Source organism: Malurus melanocephalus, unplaced genomic scaffold (assembly GCF_030028575.1).
Source record: "Malurus melanocephalus ecotype Western Australia unplaced genomic scaffold, MMel_1.1 scaffold_529, whole genome shotgun sequence".
Lineage (NCBI taxonomy): Eukaryota > Metazoa > Chordata > Aves > Passeriformes > Maluridae > Malurus > Malurus melanocephalus.
In genome coordinates this window covers 448,016-472,499 of record NW_026623761.1, presented here as the reverse complement: position 1 = coordinate 472,499, position 24,484 = coordinate 448,016, and the positions used below count along the sequence as shown (strand labels likewise).

Sequence of the window (24,484 nt, the reverse complement as noted above, 5' to 3'; positions counted from 1 at the left end):
AAAAAAAATAGATTGCAGAATTTTACAGTATTGGGAGGCAGGGGAGGTTTCACCTGTGCTTTGTGATCAGCGCTCTTGGATTTATTAACAGCGATGTTTCAACCAGAGAAGGGATGAATTGTGAGGAAAACGCCACGAGAGGGAGATGTTGGAAGCAAGAAAGCTTTCTCAGCCTTACACAGCGGGGTTACGCTTAAAAGGCGCTCCGCAAAAGATTGTTAAACTTTCCGGGAGCTCACAGCATCCTTAAAATAAATATAATTCTGGGAGCCAGTTCATCTGTAAAGCTAGAGATCGCTTTCAGAAAAAAACCGACAAAACAAAACATGCAACAAACAAAAACCTGCATGAAGCTTCTTTCATTGAAAAAGAAATCTTCACTAGACACCGCAATGGCTGTCATTTTAAGGTCAGATGTTTTAATTTCTGCTGCTTTTATGTTTATTTCCAGTGGTAAAATGCATTCTATAGTACTGATATGATGACAATTTACTGCTGAATATGAGTAGAGGAGAGTACAAGGAGACAGACCTGCTTAGACAGATCGCTGTTCTCCTCTCATCTTTTTCTGGTACTTATTTCCCACTACTGTTAAGACACCTCTCTGGAAAAACTTTGGATATTTCACAGGGTTCAGCAGTAATTAAATGCGTATTTGAACTCCTAGCCAGTCTTAAAAAATGAATGTAGCAGTAAATGGCTCAAGTCATGTCAAATATATAGGGCTAAATGTGGATATTAATTATGTAACCAGAGGGACTCAATTTACTTTGTAAAGCAATTAAAAGGAGACAGAAATTTACAGTCTCTTTCTGGAAAAGAGTAATGCTTGTTTAAAAATAACTTTCTACCCAGAATAGTCTGCCTGTCTCACATAAGATCAATTGTGGGGGGAAAAAAATCCTTAACCAACACAACAGAAGACTTTGGCATTTACAACACTTCTTCTTTATGGAAACATCAAACCCGAGTTTTAAAACAATAGAAGTTGACAGTTAGGTGCCCAGGTGCACTTTTAGGCATGTAAACAAAGGCTTTGCTTTTCAAACTGGCTGAAGAGCACATCAAAACTTAGCTTCCCCTTGTTTTCATTCCCCATGGGCACATTAAGGATATGAAGAAGCCTGTGTTCCTGTGCACAGGAGGTAGAGGGTTCATTGTAGTCTTGTCTCTTTTCCTTTTTTAAATTTTAAATGTGTTTCTTGCTTTGGAGTGGATGGGCAAGGACTCCTTTCCAGTATAGGTATCAGAACTGGAGTTTGTTCCTCTATCCATAAGCAAAGTGTGAAAACTTCATGAACCTAAATCACCTGCTCCAACAGGCATCCTGATGGAAAACTACCATGTTCTCAGGTGCTTACTGCACTTCAGTGTTGCTTTGAGTGGATTTTATATTCCTCTTCTTTTTTAGTGTATCCTCTGAAAATACCAGTGAGGGATTTGGGGCTGACTGTTGGAGAAAAGATCACAAGAATTCAGGCCAATGGCCTCAGTGTCTGTCCCTCTCTCTGCCTCAGAGATGGACAGAGTGCCAGGAAGAGGCATCTTCAAATATCTGCCGGTGCTCCATCTTCAAAGCAGTGTAGCCAGATAGAAAGGGAAGCAACAACACTCCCAACATGACTCACAAGGTCTTTGCACTTCAATGTTCTCCTGTCCATCACTTCAGGAATCAGCTTCTAGCAATGTGCTAAACAAACCCATGGTAGTTACTTTTGTCTTCAGAGTACAGCATGCTTGGCTGCTGTGCATTGGCTGGAGCAATACTGCATTTAATTATTCCTTTTTTCCGGAGTATCATGCTTTAAGTTTCCCTGTGACATTTTCCCCCCTGCCCTGTTGGGAACATGACTATAGTGGGATTTTCTGAGGGAGTTTAATGCATACAGACATGACAGCGGGAAAAGGAACTGAAGTGGTGTTAGTCGAAATTGTTTATTTCAAAACTATAGTGAGAAAGAGCTTCAAAAACTCCTGAAAGAGCTTGGAGACACCGCATTTGGGAGCCAGGGGCTATTACCTTTACACTTCAGTAGAATTTCTTTGCTTTTATGTCACTGTTTCTAAAGTAAAAACGAGTTGAAGACAGGGAGAAAGGACATAAATTCTGAGTGCCTTTCTCAAGTAAAATTTTACTGAAACTAGAAAGTTCATATAAGCAAGAACTTCTAGGCATGACAGCAAGAAACTTACTTCTTGTAGAACAATTTCAAAACCTTTTGGTGAGAAAGGATGGGGTTGTATGCTGAAGCAGTATGTGACAACACAAATAGCTCTATTTCCACACTCTTCAATGAGTTTGGTATGTTCTAGGTGATTTCACTGTCAAGGCTGAGCATTAAACAACATTTACTCTGTTATATAAGCAGGGTTCTTGCTAATTTCTTCTTTGCAGTGGGCTGTACCAGTTAATATATGACCTTCCCTGTTAGAACTCCAAGAACAGTTAGCAAAACATATATATGTAAGTTTTAAAGACTGTCTCAGTCTTTTAAGTATTTTTAAAGGCCTTAATTTTAAAAAAACTATTTTAAAAATACATGTAGAATGTGAGAGCATGTGCTTTAGAATTCTGCATTCTTGTACATCTGCACTTAGCAGCAATAAAAGACAGTGAAATTCTGGTGCTAAGAGCATCAGATCGTGTCTGTACTGGGTGCTTTAGTTTGCCTAACTCCAAATGCATCCTGTAGCTGTTTCAGCTGGTTTTCAGGTGAGCAAAACCCAGGACATGGCCCAGGTGACAGCTGCTCTCTGTTCCAACACTTACTCCACACAGACAAAATGACTGTGGGGAATACTACAGCTTCCAACTACCTGGAAGTCCACATTCCCAGTAATATAAGCAAAAGTAATTAGCCTCTCTGTAGCTGTTTTGACTAGTTTTTAAAGGATAAAAAAAAATTTAAAGGCTCTCTTCACTGCATAAAGGTATATGAAGGCTTTTTCATTGTGTTCAGTAAACAYATAGGTTCTCTTTAGTGCAAGTGGMTGATTTCCAGATTTACCTTCTCCAGTCTGAATTTCTGATCTGAATGGTGCTCCACTTTTACAGCAGTCAAAACAAAAATCTGTAGCTTTATACCAGAGCAAAGGGAAAACAAGTATAGCACATTAATGCATCCATCTTATATCCAGTTTATTTAATACCAGAGCAGTAAATACAAATAAGAGTTCTGGAATCTGGCAATGCTAGATCTAACAAGATACAGCTACAGCAGTCTTTTGGTAGTTCTGGAATCCTGTGTGTGCTGCAAAGCTGAAGGGTGTACATGAGTAATCCTCACGTTCAGGCTTATAGATACTGACCATACAGTTAAAAAAATAATGCTCCTGATATGGCAGAGCAGCATTTGCAGGAAAACAAAGCAACCCTGTGCCTGTCAGCTGAGAACTATGTTCCAATATGTGTAGTCTTATAACAAGTGAAATAAACAATATCTTTTTGCTTAAGAAAGGAATGTGATCTTTGGTCAACATAATAATAGTGCTTTCATACTATTTTACAACTGTACTTCTAAGATTATGGGACTTCTCAATGTTGCATTATGGGTAAACACTCAAAATCTGAAAGTAACCCTTCTAGTTTCAATGCAAGTAAAATTTCAGAGCAGAGGTAGGCTTCAACAGAGCATCTTACAAAGACTGAATCTCAGCTGCCCCTTGGAATGTGTAGGAGGCAGTGAGTCATCTTCAGATCACCTCTTTTCCCTTTCATAATTTCTGCATGAGCACAGCACTTTCAGACACACTGGGCTAAGCCCTTATTTAGTTGTCTGAAGTAAGAGCTCTGAATGTTAACTGACAACATATTTAGACCCATCTGATGTTTAATACCCACATCTGGAAAGTGTAGCTAACATTTCTTAGTGCTCTCTGAAGTGGCATTTCAATACCACAGCGATGACTAGTTGTAAGGACATTGGTTATTAGGAAAAACATTCTCTGTGAGCACAGGTTTTACCAGCAGGCTGACCTTTAAATCCAGGCAGACATCCTAAAGAACTTGTGCTCTTTACCAGTCCATGTGCTTTCCAAGCTTCTTCGCCCATCTAAAACTGAACAGTCACATCCACCTTACAGGTAATGAAACTTTTGTTAAAGCTTACAAAAACAGTTCTGTGAAAGGGATCAACCCAGGCCTCATGCTGGCTCTTGCTGTAGAATTATTTCACTCAACAATGACCTTGAAAAAACAGTCCACTGCTCACTGACTAACTTTTCACTAACATTTCAGTTCCCACACTCCTCAACCCTCTCTACTTCCCTTCATCACTCATGGGGAAAAAAATAAAAGATAGTGAAATGGGAGACAGTACTGCTTTATGTATCTGCTTCCCTACTTCTGGTGCCTCTGCAAGGCAGCTTTGTGGATAAATACCTTTTTGTAGACTTGATGTCTAAGCATTTAATTATATGAATTTCAACAAGTGTAAGGCACACAAATATCTGAGTTAAATAAAAATACATGATCACATGAAGCCACGATGTTTTGCTTTTCTTTAGTGCAAATGTTCTTGCACACACAAAAAAAAAAACCTATTCAGAAGTCTGAAGTAATATTTCGATCAGCAAGGCTGAGTTTGCTAGAAACTGTGTGGCACTTAGGGACATTTTTTAGTGGTGGGCTTGGTAATGTTTGGTTAATGGTTGGACTTGATGATCTTAAGGATCTTTTCYACTATCAGTGATCCTGTGAAATAACTGTTTATACTTCAGTTGCACCTAGAAACTCTATCCAAGACCATGTTGGTGTTGAATAAATACAGACTACATCTCTCCTCTGGAGCAGCTTAGAGTTTAAGTGGCACAGCCCTAGACACAGTAAATCTGTAGCAGAACTTGAAAGTAGAAGGTCAGGTCTTCTAGGTCTAGATCTTACACTTGACCATACTCTCTCCCACCTTTGGTTTCTACTGTCTTAGACCTCCAGATATTGACCTTTGGAGGAAATTCACTGAATCCCAAGAGCTGCCTCTGCTCCATTATTTCAGCTTGTTCCAACTCCAAGACTAACCATCCCTTACACAGATTTCCTTCTCTTTCCAAACACATTGTTGATCAACTTGGCCATTGACTTGGATCCACTTGGTCGTCTCTTTTCCTTCACTTTGAAATTGGAAGTAATATTCCTCAGGACTTTGGTGAACATTGCCACAACTTCCTGATAATGTTCTGCTGCAGACAGTTCACAGAATTGGCACTTGTTATCTACTGCCAGCTTCTGTCCTTCATCCCAGCCAACTTCCCTCATGTGGCATAAATCCTGTTTGTTGCCAACCAAAAATATTGATGACTCCACCATTCTGAAATGGAAAAGGTTCCAGTTAGAGAACAGATATGTTACAATACTGTGTCTGAAAAATACGTATATTAAGGTTAAGAGGCATTGCAAAAAAAACAAAAAAAAACCCCAAAAAAATAACTACCTAGCCCCCTAAACTTGCCAGGCAGAATTCCAGTTTTCGTTTGCCAAAGTCAAATATCAGAGGATGTTCCAGACGAGCTATTCTCTACCAGTGGGTTTTATTTTTTTTTTCTTCTACTCAGTGAATTAATAAATTTTTAATCCACTGCTGTTTTCATACTCTGTGCTGCTGAGTACATTGTCAGCACCTGGACTTCATGAAGAAACAACCTGATTATTATCTCCATTTGTAGGTAGCAAAATAGAGTCCAAGAGATACATCAGTGTCAGTGGCATAACTCAGAAGGAAACACAGGAAAACTAATTCCAAGATTTTGCTAAAACTATTGCATTCAGAGAAACCTTAATTAAGAAAGTTCAGCAGTAAAACAGACAGAAAAGTGGTTTTTTTACTCCACTTCTAATGTAGGAAAAAGACTTCACTCTTTCATTTAAGGAAGCACCTCAGCTGACTGATGCAAGCACATGTGCCACCATCCATGCTCACACCTGCAATTCTGGTGGTTCTTTTTGAAATTAGTTTATTTCTTACCATATGGTCACCCATGTGCACAAATGAAGTTGGGATCACTGCTAAAGGCACTGTAGGAGACATTTGGGGTATTACTTTCATTTATTGTGGGAAATGTTTTCTTCAACCCCCACACTGGAGCATCTCCAATGGTAACTGAGTGGGAGAGTAAAAGCACAGACTGACTATGCCAGGCTTTTACCTGTGTAAATCACAGCAGGAAGATTTATGGCAAATATTTATATATTCATTCTGTAAGAAATAAGAACAAAAATCCCAATGTACTTGGGTTTGGATACAGTAAAATGGATTACAATTTGGAACGCATTTTACCTTCAGGTACCTTGTTTTTGGCATTGTGTTATGTCACTTTGATGCTGCTGGATTTTTATTGCTACTAGGATGCTTGTAGGCTCACAGAAATGTTCTCAGATTTCCCTGTTTGCTGAGGGAAAGAAAAAAAAAACAAACAAAAGCCACTTACTTTTTACAAACTCCTATGTGGGACTCTCGGAGCCTGTACAGCAGTGCTTTTGCAAAGGCAAACGATGCTCTGTCGCTGATGTCGTAAACAATGATGAACCCATCAGCCCAGTGGAGCTCATCTGTGAGGGAGAGCTTCCCCCGCTGTGGCTGAAACAAGTTCAAATGCACATGGAAAGAGAATGTAACTCTTGTCAATTCAGAGTGTTTTCTTTGTCACTGTGAATGTGAGAACATTGTGTCTTTTATTGCAAAGGATATTTAATAGCTCTAGGTGCTGGCACTGAATGCAGGTGAGTACTGCCCTAAAAGCCTAATAAACAACCACCACTAAAGATGGCACTTTGGATCACTGACAAGTTCATTATGAAACATTTACACTTTGTTTAAGCAGTAGAATTCCATAACCTGCACAGCCATTGCTTGTGCTGAATAATCTGCAGGTTTACATGAGGACAAAACATACAATGAGAAGCCATCAATATTTGTGTTTTCTGGTTCTAGCTCTGGTTTGAATGCTCCTAATATTCTAACCACAGTAAGCTTAATTATTTCTTCATTTGTTTTGTTTCGCCTTTGAATTGAGTTTCAAACACTAATTACCCATTTGTTAAATTTCTGGGCAGCTAGGAAAAAAAAACCTTCTTTCAATCTGCAGTTGAGTTTAATAAAACTAATGACAAAAGTCACTCAAGTGATGATAGGGTTATACTAACCTTGGACTCCCTTCACACTAAGAAACTGTCACACTTCTGATTTCCAGAAAGCAACAGCTGTAAGCTGTCCCATTAAGCAAAGGAATGTAATTTCAAAACTACTTAAAAATAGCTTATCTCTGTATATGATTTGGCAGCAGCTAGCAAGACCATGTGACCTAAAATAGATAAAACACTGGAAGCTGATCAGGAAAAAAGAAAATTGAAAAAAAATTTACTTCTGCTCTATGGAAAACCCATTTGAATAGAAAACTGAGGACTGTTTAAGCTGATTCCTTAAGCACTTTGCTACTTGTAATGGATAATCTCTACTGTCATCCCACCCTGGCTGCCCTGATTAGCTCAGCATCAGGACAGCACTGCAGCACCATAAACATCTGAACTGGAAAAGGTGCCATTTACCACGAGGGATGGTAACAATACTGACAGTGAAGGGGTATGCATGAGAAAAAAAATGAAACAAGTTCCCAGAACTGTCTAAAGACTTCAGCATTTTTAATGGAAGATTTTTAATGCTGTGGGGACTGCACAATAGCTTTAGGGCCAGGAAAGGTGACGTGTGTGTGTCACAGCTGCTTCCCAGCTGAATGAAGGGACAGTGAGCTTTGCAAAACAGGACTCCACCGACTAGAGGGAAGCCTCAGCGGGCAGGAAGACTTTGAGAAGCAGAAACAAAAATGGCAACTCCTCCTTCCCCTGTTTTCTTCTCCAGTTCTCATGGGATGCGGGACCCCCAAAACCCATCCAGTCCTACCAGACAAAAAGCAATTCCCCCTCTACCTGCTCCTGTGCAGGAACTAAGGGGAGGTTGAGAGTAAAGCAACAAACAGCTAAAATTAGGCCTTGTTCCAAAGGGAAAAAAATAGTATGAGACAACTCAAGAGAGTGCTAGTGCAATCATGTGGCCACTGTGGCAACCAGAGCCTCTCATAATTTAGGCCTCATTTGTTTAATACTATCCATCTGCTGCTCCCAATGTTTCAGCACCTTGATAAAGAGTTGCTCCCATGCCATAGGCTTTAATATGACAGCAAGGGGAAGCTGTGGGTAAGCTCAGGAAAGGGGTCTCAGGTTCAAGCCCATAGAGCAGCAGCCTCCAAGAGTAGGGCAAGGGAAGACTCCATCGTGCTACGTGACACAGTGGCCAGTTCAGGATCCTCACTGCCCTGAGAAAAAAATGTTGTTTGTCTTCACACTGGTTAAGTTTTTAAGCCTGAATTTGAAGTGTATGTCAGACTTTCAGTGCTTGGGCTTTCATATCAGCATTCCTTACCCCAAGAGGAGAGTTAAATTGGTAAGAGGCAAGGTAGCTGCCCAAAAGGAAACCTGGAGATCCAATGTGATCAGCCAGACAGACCTAGGTCTGCATGTCTTACACAGTACTTAAGTTTCTCTATTCCTGTGAAGTAAGTAAATTAATACAAAACTTTATTTCAGAGTGGTTTACTCTGATTAAATTTTAATTGTCAATGTGTCCAAGCTGCATTACGGCTTTCCTTGGAAAAGAAAATTGTTCTGTGAATGCAAGCCTTACTTCCAGGCCTGTCTAATTTGACCACTTCTGCAGCCATTTAATAAACTGTTTGCTTTATAAGCTAAATTTCATTCTTTTAGRGTATTTGAGAAAACTGCATGTAATSCAATAAYTTATCTCTGTATTTAYCTATGTAAAGCAAAAGTGATGTTATTTCTGTTAGTATCATCCCAAAGTGCAAAAGCATTTCCAGAAAATTTCTGCAGTGATGGGTTTCTCTGATGAAGCGGGAAAGAACTCTGAGTTCTGAACCCCAACAACTATAAAATTTCAGTCTTAAAAAAACCACAGCAGGCATAAATTACAACAAGAAGTTTGTAAGCCCTTGACCCTTTTAACCATATACACAGGTAATGAAGAACAGCCTTTCTTCACTCTCCTCCTGCTAAATTCTTACCTGTGAACAGGGATCATAAATTTCCAGGTGTATCTGCCTCCCATCCAGGCACAAGTGTTTAGTATAGATGCATTCTAAAAGATAGATATTATCCAAAGAAAATCAGTGTTACTGACCAGGGATGACAGTGAAAAGAAAAAAACAAAAAAAACAAAAAGAAACCCCAAAAAACAGGCAGCAACAGTAAAATTTGATAATACTGAAGATTTCTTGAGTTCTGGTTGTTTAGTTAGTTTTTCAAACTAACTGAAGTGGTTTCAAGCAGTTTAGGATTTGTTGTTTCTGATCTGGTTTTTTTTGCAGATAAGGAAGGTTGATAGGGTTTTTTTGTTTATTTGTTTGATGGTTTGTTTTGTGGATTTTGTTTTGTTGCTGTCTTTGTGATGTTGTGGATTAGTTGTTTATATTGGTTTTTTTTTTTCAACACACACTGGAAAGAAACCTATTTAATTTTGTACCAAATCAACCCCTTAGGCAGATCAACACCATTTCACTGTGGTGTTCCCACTGAAGTTTTGCTAAAAGTCATTATTAGCAATGATATTTATTTAACATGGCATCTGGTGCTTTAAGAGTTCTCAAACTAGGCAGCATTAGACCATGAGTATTTATAGGATCGTGTCCTTAGTTTCTAGTCCAAAAATAGTTCTGTTGTCAGATTTAGGACTCTCAACCAGCACTGGCAACACTGAGAACTCTACTGCAGACACACCATCACCATTATTTTAAGCAGCAGGATGTAACTTAAGCAAGTGTAACCAGTTTGTGGTTGCCAACAGGCTTTCTGCACTATAATTTGTCATTCCCTGAACTACAGAGACCAGAATTGATGTTGACACCTAAGAAAACATCTTAAAACTGGGCAATGAGGGATAGCTCTCTGATGTCTGGAACTCAGCATCTTCAAAATTCTTCATGCACATTTTAAGAGTTCATCTGATGATAAACTATCAATCCCAAGCATCTCAGGGTATAAAATCTACAGTCCCTTGTTTTTTTTTTCCTTAATTGAAAAACACTTTTAATTTTTCTTTTGACTCCACTAACAGTGGCATGGCCTTCATTTCACCACCCCTATTCCCACTTTCCTCATCTTTAGAAACAGTGCTAAACTTCTCTTCCAACAAACATTTGTTAACAAATGAAAATGTTCTGGGGTTTTGACATGCCCTTTTCAGGACATGCAGTACTGGAGGCTCAGAACAGGGAAACCTGGTTTTAGTTGTAGGTGTCTTGGAACACACACAGAGCACAGAGAGCACTATATAATTTACATGTGACAGCTTTGAACTAAAGCAGCTAGCTGGGACACAAGCTGTTCAGTCTGTGTTTTTATACCAACAAGAATTATTAGAGCATATATGTACAATCAAAACTCTTCCTTCAGAATAAGTTCAGTACAATTCAGCTTAGTACTTCTTTTTTGTTGTTATTTATGGACTACTAGAAGCTATTCTGATTCCTATGGGGGGAAAATAAGTGTGAGAGAATGCTTCATTTTAGCAGGGAGAGTGAGATGGATGGCAATCTCTGTGCCTCGTTAAGTTTTGGGACTTCTGCCACATCAGCTGGGGTGGCAGCACACTTCCCAAGTTATTTGTGTATCAGCTGAACACTAGTTCTACCCGGGATGTAAAAGTCCAAGTCCTGCCAAATTTGCCATCTTCTAATACTTTACAAGTATCTTAAGGATCAGCATATTGTGGCACGAATGTGACATTCTCTCGTGTGTACAGCCTGGCTTTCCCCAAAGCCATCAAACCGGGGCATTCCTGCTTCACTGGGGGCTCCGCGTTGTGCTTTGATTAACCCCCAGTGTCAGACAATCTGCTTTCCCTCTGCCCTGCAGCCGAGAAGGGACTATTCACCAGATGTTGGGGGTTTTTTCTGGTCTATCCCTTTGCTCTGCCCATCTCCTCTCTCAATCCACGCTCGCAGCCGTGCTCCCTTCCCCTCCCCAGCCTTTCTCCGCTGCCTTGCGAGCAGCGCCGTGCCCAGAGCTCTGCGCTTCGGAGCGATCTCTGCCCCGACACCGGCGCCGCCTTTTCACGGATAACCGAACAGAAACTCAAATCTCGAAAAGTTCTGTCACACCGCGAGTTTACCCCATTTCTCCACCAAATAAGTGCTTGAAGCGCCCATCTTGCGCTCCCCGGGGACCCCTCTCTCCATCCCTCCCTCTCTCCATCCCTCCCTCCCTCTCTCCATCCCTCCGTCCATCCCTCCGTCCATCCCTCCGTCCATCCCTCTCTCCATCCCTCTCTCCATCCCTCCATCCCTCCATCCCTCCCTCCGTGTCTCCCGGGGCGCTCACCGGCGTTGGACGCGTACTCTCCGATGAAGCGCCGGGTCAGGAAGCGCACGGCCAGCGCTGCGGGAGGAAAGCACAGCCAGGTTTAACGGGGCCGCTCCTCCCTTCCACCAAACCCGCGACATTCCCATTCCCTAGCTTTCCCCCTTACCCGATTTGCCGGCTCCGCTGCCGCCAAGCACGGCCACCTTCACCTCGGTCATTCCGCCGCCACGCCGCCCCCGCCGGCTCCGAGCCTTTAAAGCGCCTCCGGCGACACCGCCCCGCATCCCGCATCCCGCCCCTCCCGGCTCCCCGCGGCGGGGCCGGGCCTTTTCCGCTCCTGAGAGGCGCCTTCCTCCTCATCCTCCTCCCCACGAGTGCTCCCGTTCGTTCCCCGCCGCGCAAACTTTCCGCAGGTCGCCGCCCGGTTTACTGCCGCCGCCCCGGGCGGGCTGGGGGTTCCTCGCCTCCTTCTCCTCTCAGTGCGCTCAGGAACTGGGGCAAAAAGGGGAAAAAAAGAAAAAGAGAAAAGGAGAAAGCGAGGGGGGTGTTTTTGGTTTTGCACTAAGTTTGTTTTGCAGGCTTGTCATCATTTTGTACAAGGAATATGAAAGTGAAGAAACTAAAGTTGTTTTTTTTAGAATGCTTCTGGGGGTAACTGGCCATAAAAAAAAGTTTGTGCTTGGCTGGTGCTCTCTGCCCCAGGTTTCAAAACTCTTATCACTCAAAAAGCTCTGATCTTGTAAAAAAATTCTGTAAGCCTGCCTTTTTATGCCTGTGAATGTTTGTATTGATTTATATTTAAAGTTATGTGGTATATGGTGTTCAGTTGAGGCTTTGCAATATGCTGGTGAAAGGGAAAAATGTGAAATAGCAAAATGCTGCAGGTGTGGAAGGTGAGGTAGAAAGGGCTAACCCAACGCAGAAGACACCTTGTGTCTGCTGTACCTATTTGTTTGGAGATTCCTCAAGCGCTCTCTAATGTCGATTTGGTTCTGAAGGTGCACAGAATACGTCTATGCAAAGGTTGAGTTAGTGCACTGGTAAATAAGAAATTGCTTTAACATCCGGGTTGCACTTTTGTACTTGTTCTGTTCATGTTTATTTTATTTGGTTTATATAACTTTAGTACACTTACTCTGATATTTTTACTCCCTTCTGGTGGAACTGTTGTGCATCATATAAATCATTCAATAAAGCACTGCTTCAGTGTGCTTGCTTGAGGGTATTACAGGTACCAGAGATTTACATGAATTGAAGAAAAAACAGGCGGGTGAGGTGTTTGGACAAATGTTTGCTATAGCAGATGGAAATACTAAGTGTAGGAAAATATATTTAAATATGAAGGGGCAGACACAACTTGGCTTCAAAGTCCCTTCCTCAGAAGCTGCTAATGGCTGGAGGTGTGATCAGAGGATGCATCTCTTTTTGCTTCATGGATGTTTTCTCACAGAATCATAGAATGGTTTTGGTTGAAAGGGACCTTAGAGGTTATCCAGCTCCAAACTCCATGCCTGAAGCAGAGACACCTTCCACTATCCCAGGATGCTCAGAGCCCCATCCAACCTGGCTTTGAACAYTTCCAGGGATGGGGCATCCACAGCTGCTCTGGGCAACATATACTGCCTTCCTCCAAAGAAAAGAATTTTTTTCCTAATATCTGATTTAAGCCTACTGGCTTTCAGTTTGAAACCATTCCCCCTCATCCTGTTCTGCTATTTCTTGCTCACAAGGCAAAGATTATTAAACTGTCTAAAAGAACTTTAGCCCGAGTTTTGGCTGTTTTAACATTTATTTTTGAAATAGCAGGATGTTGAGATCACTAGGCTTGAGTCAATATTAGTATAACTGGCACAACTTRACACTTTACTGTTTCATGTACATTGAAACCACTGCAACAGGAAACACAGACTTAACTGTASAGGAAGCTTAGCATCAATATCAAGRRTATGGCAGMCTRCTAAAARTCAAAKGCTGTGGTACTAAATSTTATACTTGAGATGTGAATTCTCCAAACTCTTATTTTATACCCTCTACAAAAGGGAAGAACAGATTCCAGGTCTCCTGTTCCCATTATTTTGGACTTTACTATATAAACACRTCCCTCACCTAAACAGCAGATATAATGACCAAATTAGGGTGTTGTAAATCTTAAAGAACGTACTGCCTGGGACTTATTTCTTTTAGTAAAATGAAAAAATACATAAAGATGACTGAGATGGTTTCTTGTGTGTATTTGGTATGTATATAACTTAAAGCATTACAGAAATTAAGTTTAATCGAAGATTAAGCAATGTGAACATTTCTTTTCTGAAAAACTATTCTTCTACACCCACCCCCACCCACCCCCCCGAGAACTAAGTGGAATTTAGAAAATTTATAATAGAAGTAACTCCTGAATATCCACTTTTCGGTCCATTTTCTGTTATTATTACCCTGTTTGTATTTTACAAGGGTATACACRGAGATATTTTTTCGTTTTCTCACACATGGAGGGCAAATCTCAAGCTCCTTCTACATCAATACCCACACAAAACTTCACAGCAGAAATTGTTCACYCATCTAAACAACACAATTTCTGACATTTCAAGTAGCAATGAACACTTTTGTTGATCAGCCTATGGAAAAGTTTTGAGTAGCATGAAGCTTGARGGAAAGTATCACTTGCTAGAAGAAATGCTGCAATGTAAACATACATTTTTATGAATTATTTGCCTAGATTTGGCCTTTTGTATAAAAGTTTGTGGAAGATGTAGTAGTAATAAGTCTTTAAATTGCCTTAACTGCTTCCTTTCTTTTAGTGTTAATGGTCCTTACCTGCAACTTGTACAATTGCCTCTTTCTGTTCCTTCCACTACCAAATCTGTCTGTTCTGGAATGCTTTTACCTTGATTACCCATTGGTGTAAATGTCTGTCAAAGGGTAGAGGTGCACAGAAAACACTTCATCTCTCTAGTGAGCAGATTGCATGTGAATTTCAGTCTGGTGGTAAAAAATGACTTAAATCTGTGCTGCCCAAGTGGCAAGTGAGTAAACTTTGTTTATATGTGTAAAGTTCTGCTGTGAAAATAGTAGGCTTCTAACRGAATAATGAAAATAAATGATTAACCAAATAAATTACTTTTTTCAGTGAACATGGTAGAGGCCTGGTTTTGAAAATCGTTTAGAGTGAAAGTTTTCAGAATTCTGCAGGTCACTGGTCAAATACGGTCAATTTATATTTCGTCCCCAGTTTTGTAGATTGGAATCTCTGTGGCTTAATGCTAAGACCTCTGAGAGTCAAAGCTGCTTGTGGAGAAAATTAATATCAGAAAAAAAATTTAATTTCCATTTTAGCATTTTTCATGCAGCTTGGCTRCTGGAAAGAGGGTGGAATTGGGAGTCTGTTACTGTCTGTATTCTGTGAACAACAATAATGCTTCAACCCAAAATGCACAATTGGGAGCCACTGACTGAAAGAGGTGCCTGCTGTTTGCTTGGTATGGCACAGAATTTCTGTAACTTGGTGAGGTTTGTGTCCCTGCAGAATTAATCCCCTTTTGGCTTATGAGGGAATGTCTTCCAGATAAGATCTTTTAAAGCCCTCTTTTCACCAAATCTTCCGGTGGAGTGCTTCAAATTTTACATCTGCTGCTCTAACATGAACRCACGAACTGACCTACTAGATGTCTAAAGCCATGGCTAAACTAACAAAACTAGAAGAATGGGATTTTCAGCTGAATCTGATGTTTTCTTCATCSTAGGCTTGGATACATTCCTCAATGGAATACTCACAGGTATTTATTCATGAGAGAAAGAAAACCTGATAGAGCATAATCCTGGTTACTTCTTGCGTGGTGTAGTGGAATAGATGAAAACTGCATTTTCCTCTTGAAAATGCTGAGCTGCTCTTAGAGCTAAGTTATTTTATTAAGGGATTGAAATTTTATCTTGCTGGCTTCCCAGGAAAATGCTTGGTTTGTAGCAGAAATTATAAATTTAGTCAATGATAAAGTGCTGTTAATGCACAAGGTAAAATGTCAAGTTGATTTTCTGTTTCTTACTTTTGAGTACATACACGAACCATTTGTAAATAGCTTCATCATATGGCTTGGACATATGCAAAATAAAAACCTTCTTGAATAATCGAAGTGTTAATGACAAGAGGTAAGGGATTTTAGATGGTATGTATCTTCCTTACATATAATTATTGTACTTTCTCATTTTAGACAGAATTCTGCTTCGCCTGAGTCTCTCTCATACAAGACTTTTCCCAGAAAACAGAAATCCTTAAACATTTAACATAATACAAGTTCAGAAAAAATGTGATTTGCAAGGCTAAATGCTCGCAGAGGATGCTTATACCCAAATTCCAGCATAAAAACCAAACTTTCAAAAAAATTTAGTACCTAGGGGAATGTTATCTCAAGTTACAGAGCTCTATTTGTTTCATAACACATCTTCAGTTATGTTCTGTGCTAAAATTTATTTTTTGTAATTTACATGAACAAATTAAACACAGTATACAGAGGAAGATATTTATATTCTCAGTATTTTTTTTTTAAGTTTCTGTAATGGAATTTTTCAGGCAGGAATGAATATTGCCTATTGATATAATTCTAAGTGTTGAAGATTCCCCCCCTCTTTTGGCACTGGAAGGAAAATAGTTACTTTCCACATATGCTTTGCAAAAGTTTTAAAATGAGATGGGGGATATAATCCTAATTAAACAGTCTTGTAATAGAGAAATATTTATTTAGTTTAAAAAAGCCAGGCTCAAGTCCCTTACTTGAGTGAAACAAAAAATTTAAATTTCTGTTTCTTCCATCCCAGGTGATTGCAAAACTCTTAAGGGATGAAACCAGTTTTTATTCTGTTAGTGATGTTATTTACACAAGAAATTAAAAACAAACAAACCAAAAAAATAAACAAACAAAAAAAACCAAACCAAAATAACCCCAGCTAAGCAAAACCAGCTGCAGTTAAAAGTGCAGTGAGAAGCCATGACATTTGAGGGAAGATTAACCTTTGCCACCAGGTTATTTGGTGCGTTGATTTTTTCCCCTTACCTAAATTTCCATCTCTGATTTGATAAAAATTATGACCTAAGATGTTTTCTATTGTTTTGCCCATTTGGATGTTCACATGAAAAAAAAAAAAAAAAAAAAAAAAAAAAAAAAAAAAAAAAAAAAAAAAAAAAAGCAAGACAAAAACTGTGAGCTGTCAGAAAAATGGCACATACAAAAATACGTAATGAAAAAATATTTATATTTCTGTCAATTGGGAAAAAAACTGTAAAAAATGGTGAACTTGCATTCTACACGCAGTTAAGACTTGACTTATTTTAGGAATGAACAAGAAGATAATGTTTAATTTATGTCTTCTAATTTTTTTTAATTAGGAAAAAAATATGAGGGGTTTGAAATGAGAAAAATTTAGTATATTAGACAAGCAATCCAATTTATATCTTTTTCCCTACAATCTAGAAACAAGTRTCCCATAGACAAAAATTCCAGGAACTTCAACTGATGACTTTCCTCTAAAAAATATTTGAAAGAAATAGSGGCCAAAACAGATGATACAAGCAAAACATAAGTTTAGAAGTTTTCACTGATCTTGAAGTACGAAAAACAGACCATAATGAACTCTGAAATGGATTGCAGAGCCAGTCATTGTTAAAGTTTTCTTACTATATATTTAATGTAATTTTAATGTTTGCCTGTGTTACATGTGTTAACATGTTTGCTTGTGAGTTACACAGCACCTTATGGGGTGTATTTTAGATAAGGTTTGTATTAGATCACAGCATAAATAAGCAATTACTAAACTCTTAATTTATGTTATATTAGTATAGTGAAATTAGGAGTGCAGAAGGCCAATACATATTAGAAGAATAAAAGCAGAAAGTGAAAATAGTCAACATTTATTCATAACTTCTTGCTTTGTAGGAGATGTTCACTCTCCAAATACAATATGTTTAATATAACAGAATCTAAACGTTGCAGGAAAATACAGARATGTTTCCAGCTCTGTAGTTGCCATGGTTTAGATCCAGGAAAACACTCAAGAAATGATTTAATGTTCATCTTAAGCTGATAAAACGTTGTTTACATCCAACTCTACCCTGTGTTTCTTCCTGTGGATTCTTGTGATTTCAGTAGAATTAAATCTTATGGTCTTGTAGCCCCTTGACTGAACGGATCAGTTTRCTGATATGATACAAAAATAAACTTTAAAAGAGTTTTTGCATTCATTTTTTTCTGGAATCACTTAACTGAATTGACCCCACATTGTATCACAAATAGTGGGATAGAGGAGGATGTGGGAATATGTAACCATGAGCAGGATGAAGGACACAGCTGCAACTTTCAAAAGTAGCCTGCAATTGGAACAGCTTTGGAAGAGTTGGGCAAATTTTAGCTAAACAAGTCCTTTGGAGCAGCTTTTCTGCATGCCAGGTTTCTGAGAGTGTTCCCTGTCTTGGAAAGATCATGAAGATTGGAATGTCTCTGATAAATGGAAAAAAAGTKTGCTTTGCACCCATCCTCAAGAAAAGCACAGGAAGATAGTAGCTTATGGGAAGGAATTATCTCTTCTGCTCAGCATTCATTGGGCCATGTCTGGAAAACTCCTTGTGGTTTTACCATCCCTCTGCCCTTGGAAAAATGAGGAGTGACTGGGGTGAGTTCAGCAAAGGCTGCCAGGATGATGAGGGGCCTGGAGCACAGCCCTGKGATGAGAGGGACCTTTCAGCCCCCCAGTAGTTATTGAGAAGTTGAACCAAGGCTCTTGACAGTGGTGCACGGTGGGAGGACAAGAAASAGCAGGCTCAGATTAAAAAGAGGGAGTTTCAGACTGAATATAAGGGAAGTCCTACCTGCAGTGCTGTCAAACCGCCTAAGAAATTACCCATCCTCATAGACTGGTGATTGGTCAGTGACATGAACTGAWAGCTGGACCATTGGAACCACTGGAAGGGTTGTGATCATTGTCACAAAGTCCAAAAGAGGTCCAGTCACTGATGGTGTACCCCAGTCATCAATAGTTTAATCATTTTRTTTAATATCCTCACTCAAACCTGGATAATAGGACAGAGTATCTTGCTCTACCCTTACTTGATGGTAAGCTTAGCAGAATGTCCTTTTAAGTCCATTCCCACTTCATTTATGCTTGAGCCACAAAAAACTCTTTAAAAGATCCTGGAAGTTTTTTAAAGTACTGTTATTGCAAGAAGTAATCCATGTGAAAAGGTGTTGAACAAAATCCATCAGCCAGAATAGGCAATTCATAATACATTGCGTGATTTTGCTTACATTTTATAATGAGTTTATGCTCTTAAAATAGTCCCAGAGAATTTGCAAGTAGAGTATGATTAGAGTTATTTATTAGTGTATTGTAGTGTGTCGTTCCAGTGAGAACACTCCGGTGGTTCTGAGTAGAACTGCCCTTGGAAAACTGGCATTTACAACCCTGAGGTTTTTTAATAAGGCTCTGACAGTAAAGCTATGATTTGGCTTAAATTTTTATGGTCAGTTTTTCTAACTAAATGCATCATCTTTTCATTTAATACTACTTCATATTTTACTAAGTGCAGTTTCATCAGAATAAGGTCGTTATAGTCTAAGTGTAGGCATAGAGTTCTGCAGATAAAAATGGTAACAAGTATATATTTTGCTTATGTTTTGTATRTAGATAAAAACTGAGATTCTGAAGTGATTTTTATCATCCAAATTCCTACTAATAATTATATTGTTTATGTACTTTTTGAACTTTTCTCTGTTTGGGCAATGGAAATTGTTACAGTTGAGTATGGCCACTGTTACTTTCAGATTCTCACTAAGGGCTTTGTTTTCCTTGGTGCAGTAGATAATGGAAACAGTTCAGGCCTAAAATTACTAATTTAGAAGCAYTGCCATTAGAAATAAAACAAAAGGCATGGAATATTTTTCTTGGTTTGAAATCTCATAGGAGCTGGTCCAACTCAATTTTGTCTTGATTGTACCACACTAAAAGTGCATACACTAAAAAAAGAGGACCTGTTTCCAGGAGAGATCTTGCACCTTTCTGGCTTATAAATGAGAAAACACAGCATGTTCACAGAAAGCTTTTGGGTTTGGGTTGTATTTTGTTGATTTTGTTTAGGTGGTTTGGTTTGGTTTGTTTTTCTTTTTTTTTTTCTTGAGGGCAATGTGTAAATTTACTGATATTCTCTGGACTTTCTTTGACTGTGAGAAGTTCCTGCAGACAGACTCTTATGAGAAATTTATAAATTATTTTCATGCACACAGTGAGGATAATGGTCGTAAAAAATAAAAATAATCAAAGGTAGCTGTAGGATTCTGGAATTCAGGAATAGAAACAAACCCCAGGTATATAACACTGCAGAACATATTGTAGAGGCACTAATGGGGATTATGACTGTGAGGAAAAAATACCTCAGGGTTTAACATCTGAATCTTGAATTGTTTTAGATGCTTTGTGTGCCYGCAGCTGTTGACTGCTGCTGAAAGAAGCAGGAGGGAAAAGAAGAATAGAAACACATTCATCAGCAGGTATTTTCATGTAAATACCCAGTTGCAGGCAGTTTGTTTCAGAATTAGTTTGTTGGATTTTTAATTAGCTGAGGTTCTATATGAAGCTTTAATYAGTGTATAGAAAACTGTAACGGCTCAGAACACACTCATAGAGTGATGACAGCTCAGTGTGTGGGGCAGGAAGCATCTCTGTTCCCCATAGAGYGAAACAATTTGAAAAAGATGCACTGAAAGCCAAGAACCAAGCAGACTGTTACTGAATGGATTTGCAAAAACGGACAAACCAAACTGGGGAAAAGACATCATTTTAGCATGTTCTGCTGGGGCAACTCTTTGTGGTAAAAATGCTGCAGCGAAGGTAATGAATTTTGGATTGCAAACTCACATATGGCTGGATTATGTCTTCGCTTGTCTTTTTGTTCTGTTTCCCTTTGGAGGCCTGCTGGTGTCTCAGAATCAATTATGGCCCAGAGGGCAATGAAACAGGAGAATTTTAATGGCCCTGCAACTCGATGATTTGCATTACAATGTTGCTGCTCCATTTAAAGGGCTCAAATGTTTTCAGTGTGAAATCTTGAGTTTAGGAAGCCAAGAGTGGTGTGAGTGTGGACCTACCACAATTTATAAAATGCAGCCTTAGTCAGGTGCTGTGCTTACCTTCTAGATACAGTAAAGAGTGAGAGATTTTCTATTTTATTACAAAGCTGATCTTCAGGTTCCATCAGAGATAGAGTAGGTTTTGTTTTCTATCATATCCTTGGCTTGATTTATTTTAAAAAAAATCATAAACCTTTCTGTTTGTTGAACAGAAAATAAATGGCTGAAGGTCTCTAGTGATCTGAGCTGGGTCAACAGGGATATTTTCTGCCTGTCTAAATCATAGTGAGATTTTTTATGTTCACTTTGTGTGTCAAAAGACTATCATTTATAAGATAAGAGCCTCATCCTGTTCCTGCTGAAGTCAATGGGTGTTTTTACCATTGCTTTTCAACAGTGGTAGGATTGATGACTGGAACTGAGCAGCTACTGAAAGGTTAGTTTTAAAGCAGAATTGTGGTCAGAAAAGCGAAGTGACCCTGTCAAGCTGACGTGCTGAGAGCACTACATTTATTTTTTTCTCAGTGACATCCAGACCAAATCTGCTCAGTTTACAAGTMAAACATTTTTTATTGACTTCCAGAACTGCAAAGTCAGCCTCAGTGTGGCAAATCAAAGCTGTTACTTCTGCTTCAGTCTGCAGAAGATTCGGCATTTAGAGCTTGGTTGACATTCCACTGATGCATGGCTGAATCCAGCCTGCCTTTCTATGCCCGTCCTAGCTCTGGAGGGTGAAAGCTGATACAGGAAAAATTTATTTGTTAGGAGAGTAAACAGACATGACTTGCAGAGATAAGGAGATATATTGGGGAAGTAAGGGCCATTTTTATATCTTGCTTCTACTTGTGCCTACACTGTAATCYTTAACTTCTGCCATGATAAGAATTTAACATTTTCACATGGTTTTAGTCTGAGGCTACAGTCTAAACTGTCTTCATTGTGAAATATTTTTTACGAAAGTGCTTTTTGTTCTGTTTTTATGATAAAAGTAATGATTTCAAGGTCAGTTTAAGACTTCAGAAGTTAATCTGAAAGAGGTAACTCCTTTGGGATCATGCAATTCCTTGTTTATTTTCAGGGGTGCACCAAGATCAGGAATATGGATTGGAGAAGTAAGTTAGTTTATTACTTAAGAGATCTTAACATTATATAATTGCAGGTGGGGCTTCAGCAGATGCTGCCTTGTCATATCTGTGCCTTAATCTGGCCCTGACCTCAGAATCTTGATGTGGCTCACTGATTTCTGCCATGCTTTATACCACTGTGTTGAATAACATTTGGTGGAAGTCTGCTGTCTGACATTTTTAAGTTTATTTTTAAGGGCAGCCAATATTAATGATTCTTCTTAAGTGTGAGCCCATGCAAACTGAACTTCTTGGATGCTACAAAAGCTTTTCAGATATTTACTGTAGGAGATTTTATCTTTTTTTTTCTATGTTTGAGGTGTTTTATTCCCCAAATTCAATGAAAGATCACAACAATATTGCTGTTTGYTTTCATCTCTAGAGTTCTTCCTTTCTTCTCTGGATTGCAGAACTGTTTAGTGAGTTTGTTAATCTCCAGCAGGTGAGACTTTTTTTTTTAAAGGAGTGTCTGGGTGGATAGGGGAGGAGTGGCTTGTTGATCTTTTTGCTCGTCCTTGGTCAATGATGAGCCTTTGAAGGGCTGGGGAGGATTGCTCCTCCCCAGAGAATGAGTGAGCACGCACAGGTGAGGGATGTTTTTTGGTTTTTTTTGTTTTGTTTTGTTTGGGTTTTTTTTTTTTTTTTTTTTTTTTTTTTTTTACCTTCAATTGCCAGTGACAGAAATTGGAAATGTTTGGCATCTGTTGTTGTGTTTGCTTTTTAAAGAAGTTAGATGATTTGCTTTTATTTTTGAAATTATGGTAAGATGCCATCATTGTTCCCATGGATCCAGCGTTGTGTAGACTCTTCAGGAACTGTGATCTCTTTCCAATTGTGTGAAAAAGCCTATGTGGAAACACATAGTAAACCTGAACTCTGTGTGCATAGAGATCAATGAATTAAATCCAAAAAAAGCTCAGATTTCTAGTACAAGCATATATTTTCTGGAAATAACTAAGACTTTAAAATAAAACAAAAAACAACCCAGCAGGAAAAAACAAAATCCTCTCCCATCCCCCATTTGGGAAAAAAAAAACCCCAAACAAATTCACTGGAATGTACGAAAGTATTCAAGTTAATAACATATGAGCYTTAGCTTTGCCTCTATGCCCTTGCAGCAGTAGAACATCCTTTTCGACAAAAGAACCCCTGAATCTTTCAAAAACAGCTTATGATTGCTTCAGGAGCAGCCTGATAGCAGAAGGTACTTAGTGACTCAGACTATGTGTAAGAAACAAAATGTGTAGTTAGTCCTGTGTAAACAAAAACATCAACTGTGAGGTGTGTTGTACAAAAGTTACAAGTCATAAGAAGCTGTTTCACATAATCAGAAAATTTAATGTTTGAAGCTGATAGGGAAGGTGTGTGTTCGTGTCTTTACAAACAATTCCATGCATGAGGAGATGGGTGTTAATGCCTTTGAAATGGATCTTGATGTCCTTAATAAATTCAAGCCAAAGTTTGGTTACAGAGCCCAGCCAGGCTCACTCCTGAAACAGAAAAATGGGGCTGCACAAGGCTGAGTTCCTGAACTTTGGGGGAAAATGACAGGTTCAAGGGGAATATGTGACAGGCGGTTTGGGTTCGGGCAGGCTGTACCGTGCTTGTACCTCAGGCAGTGCGGAAAGGAAGAGGGCAACCTGCAGCCGGGAGTTTGGGGTAAAAGGRGCTGCGCCCTCTGAAACCTCGAGAGGGAAACCCTGCTGCCGTGTGCCCCAGGAAACTCTTACCCCTTTATTCGAATAAAGTTGCGGGACTCCTCTGTCTCCTTTATGGGCACGTGCTTTTCATAGCGTGATTTTATAAAGCTTTTCTGCAAAAGGCCTTCTTTCAGCAGCTCATATTGACTCACCTGCACTGTTAATCCAACTACATTTGCCTCAAAGTTCTTTTGAATAGGTACAACGAGGACAATATGGTCTCATGAGCTTCCTGCTAAAATMATTTGTTTATGAACAGGGACACCACTTGAGTAAAGCTGAAGTATCATCGTTTAGAAGTGAAGACAGACATCCTCAAGTTTTAGTAARGGAGAGAACTAAACCTAAGAAGTCAGTGCTATTTTGGTTTTTTATGAATGTTATATCTCTCTTTCTTTCTCAAAGCACATATATATGTACAGAGCTTGGGTTTGTTTGTGGTATTGCTCAGAAATGCATATAAAATAGTGTTTATTTGTGTGTCGTAACAGTAATATGCTCTTTTTATACAGCAAACAAATGAATTTACCCAGTTTGTATTTTGCACCTTTTAAGTCTTGTCTGCCTCCCAAACTCAGGTTAATACCGTTCGTATACTAGAATTTTAGAAGATGTGTATGGAAGTAATTCTACAGACAAATACCTGTTAAAGAAGCAAACAATTTATAAATCAGTAGGAAGTGTCCCAGTTTCTTACTAGAAAAATATATAAAGCACAGCTTGCCCAAAATCAACGGATATTTTTCATCTTACTCTCTGTGGTGTTGAAGTGGCCTCCATTTCTGTCAAACTCAATCGAATTTGCAGTTGTTCAGTATCAGTTCTGTGAGAGCTTTCATCATTTCGGGGCATTGAAAACCAGAAAGAGTGCTTTGGTTTGCACAGTCTCATCAATATATCGTTTATAAATCATGCCATAATTCCCTCAATTTGACAGTGTTTACCTGTCCCATTAGGTCCCCTGACCTCTGTTAAATGCAGCTTAAGTCAAATAAAGCTATTCCTGTCTCCTGGAAAGGCTTTCTACCTTGCTTTGGAGACGACCAGAAATGGAGCTGTCGAGTTTTTATGTGATGAGTTGGCTCACATAAACAAATCTCCTTTAGTGTTAAATAGCAATAATTATTCGTTCACTTCAGTGTGAACCTGACTTCAGCTTCCAGGGATGATCCTTGGGAGGATTTTGGG

General features: G+C 39.2%; 1 protein-coding gene across 1 annotated transcript; it reads right to left on the bottom strand.

Moving 5' to 3' along the window:
* Positions 1–3,110: 3,110 nt before the first annotated feature.
* Positions 3,111–11,611, bottom strand: LOC130582855 (ras-related and estrogen-regulated growth inhibitor-like protein). The gene is made up of 5 exons (XM_057381794.1): positions 11,532–11,611; positions 11,384–11,440; positions 9,070–9,143; positions 6,424–6,572; positions 3,111–5,306 (listed from the first exon to the last, which is right to left on the bottom strand). The coding sequence occupies exons 1-5, from the start codon at positions 11,581–11,583 to the stop codon at positions 5,024–5,026; spliced, it is 615 nt and encodes a 204-aa protein (XP_057237777.1). The 5' UTR covers positions 11,584–11,611; the 3' UTR covers positions 3,111–5,023.
* Between the last annotated feature and the right edge of the window lie 12,873 nt (positions 11,612–24,484).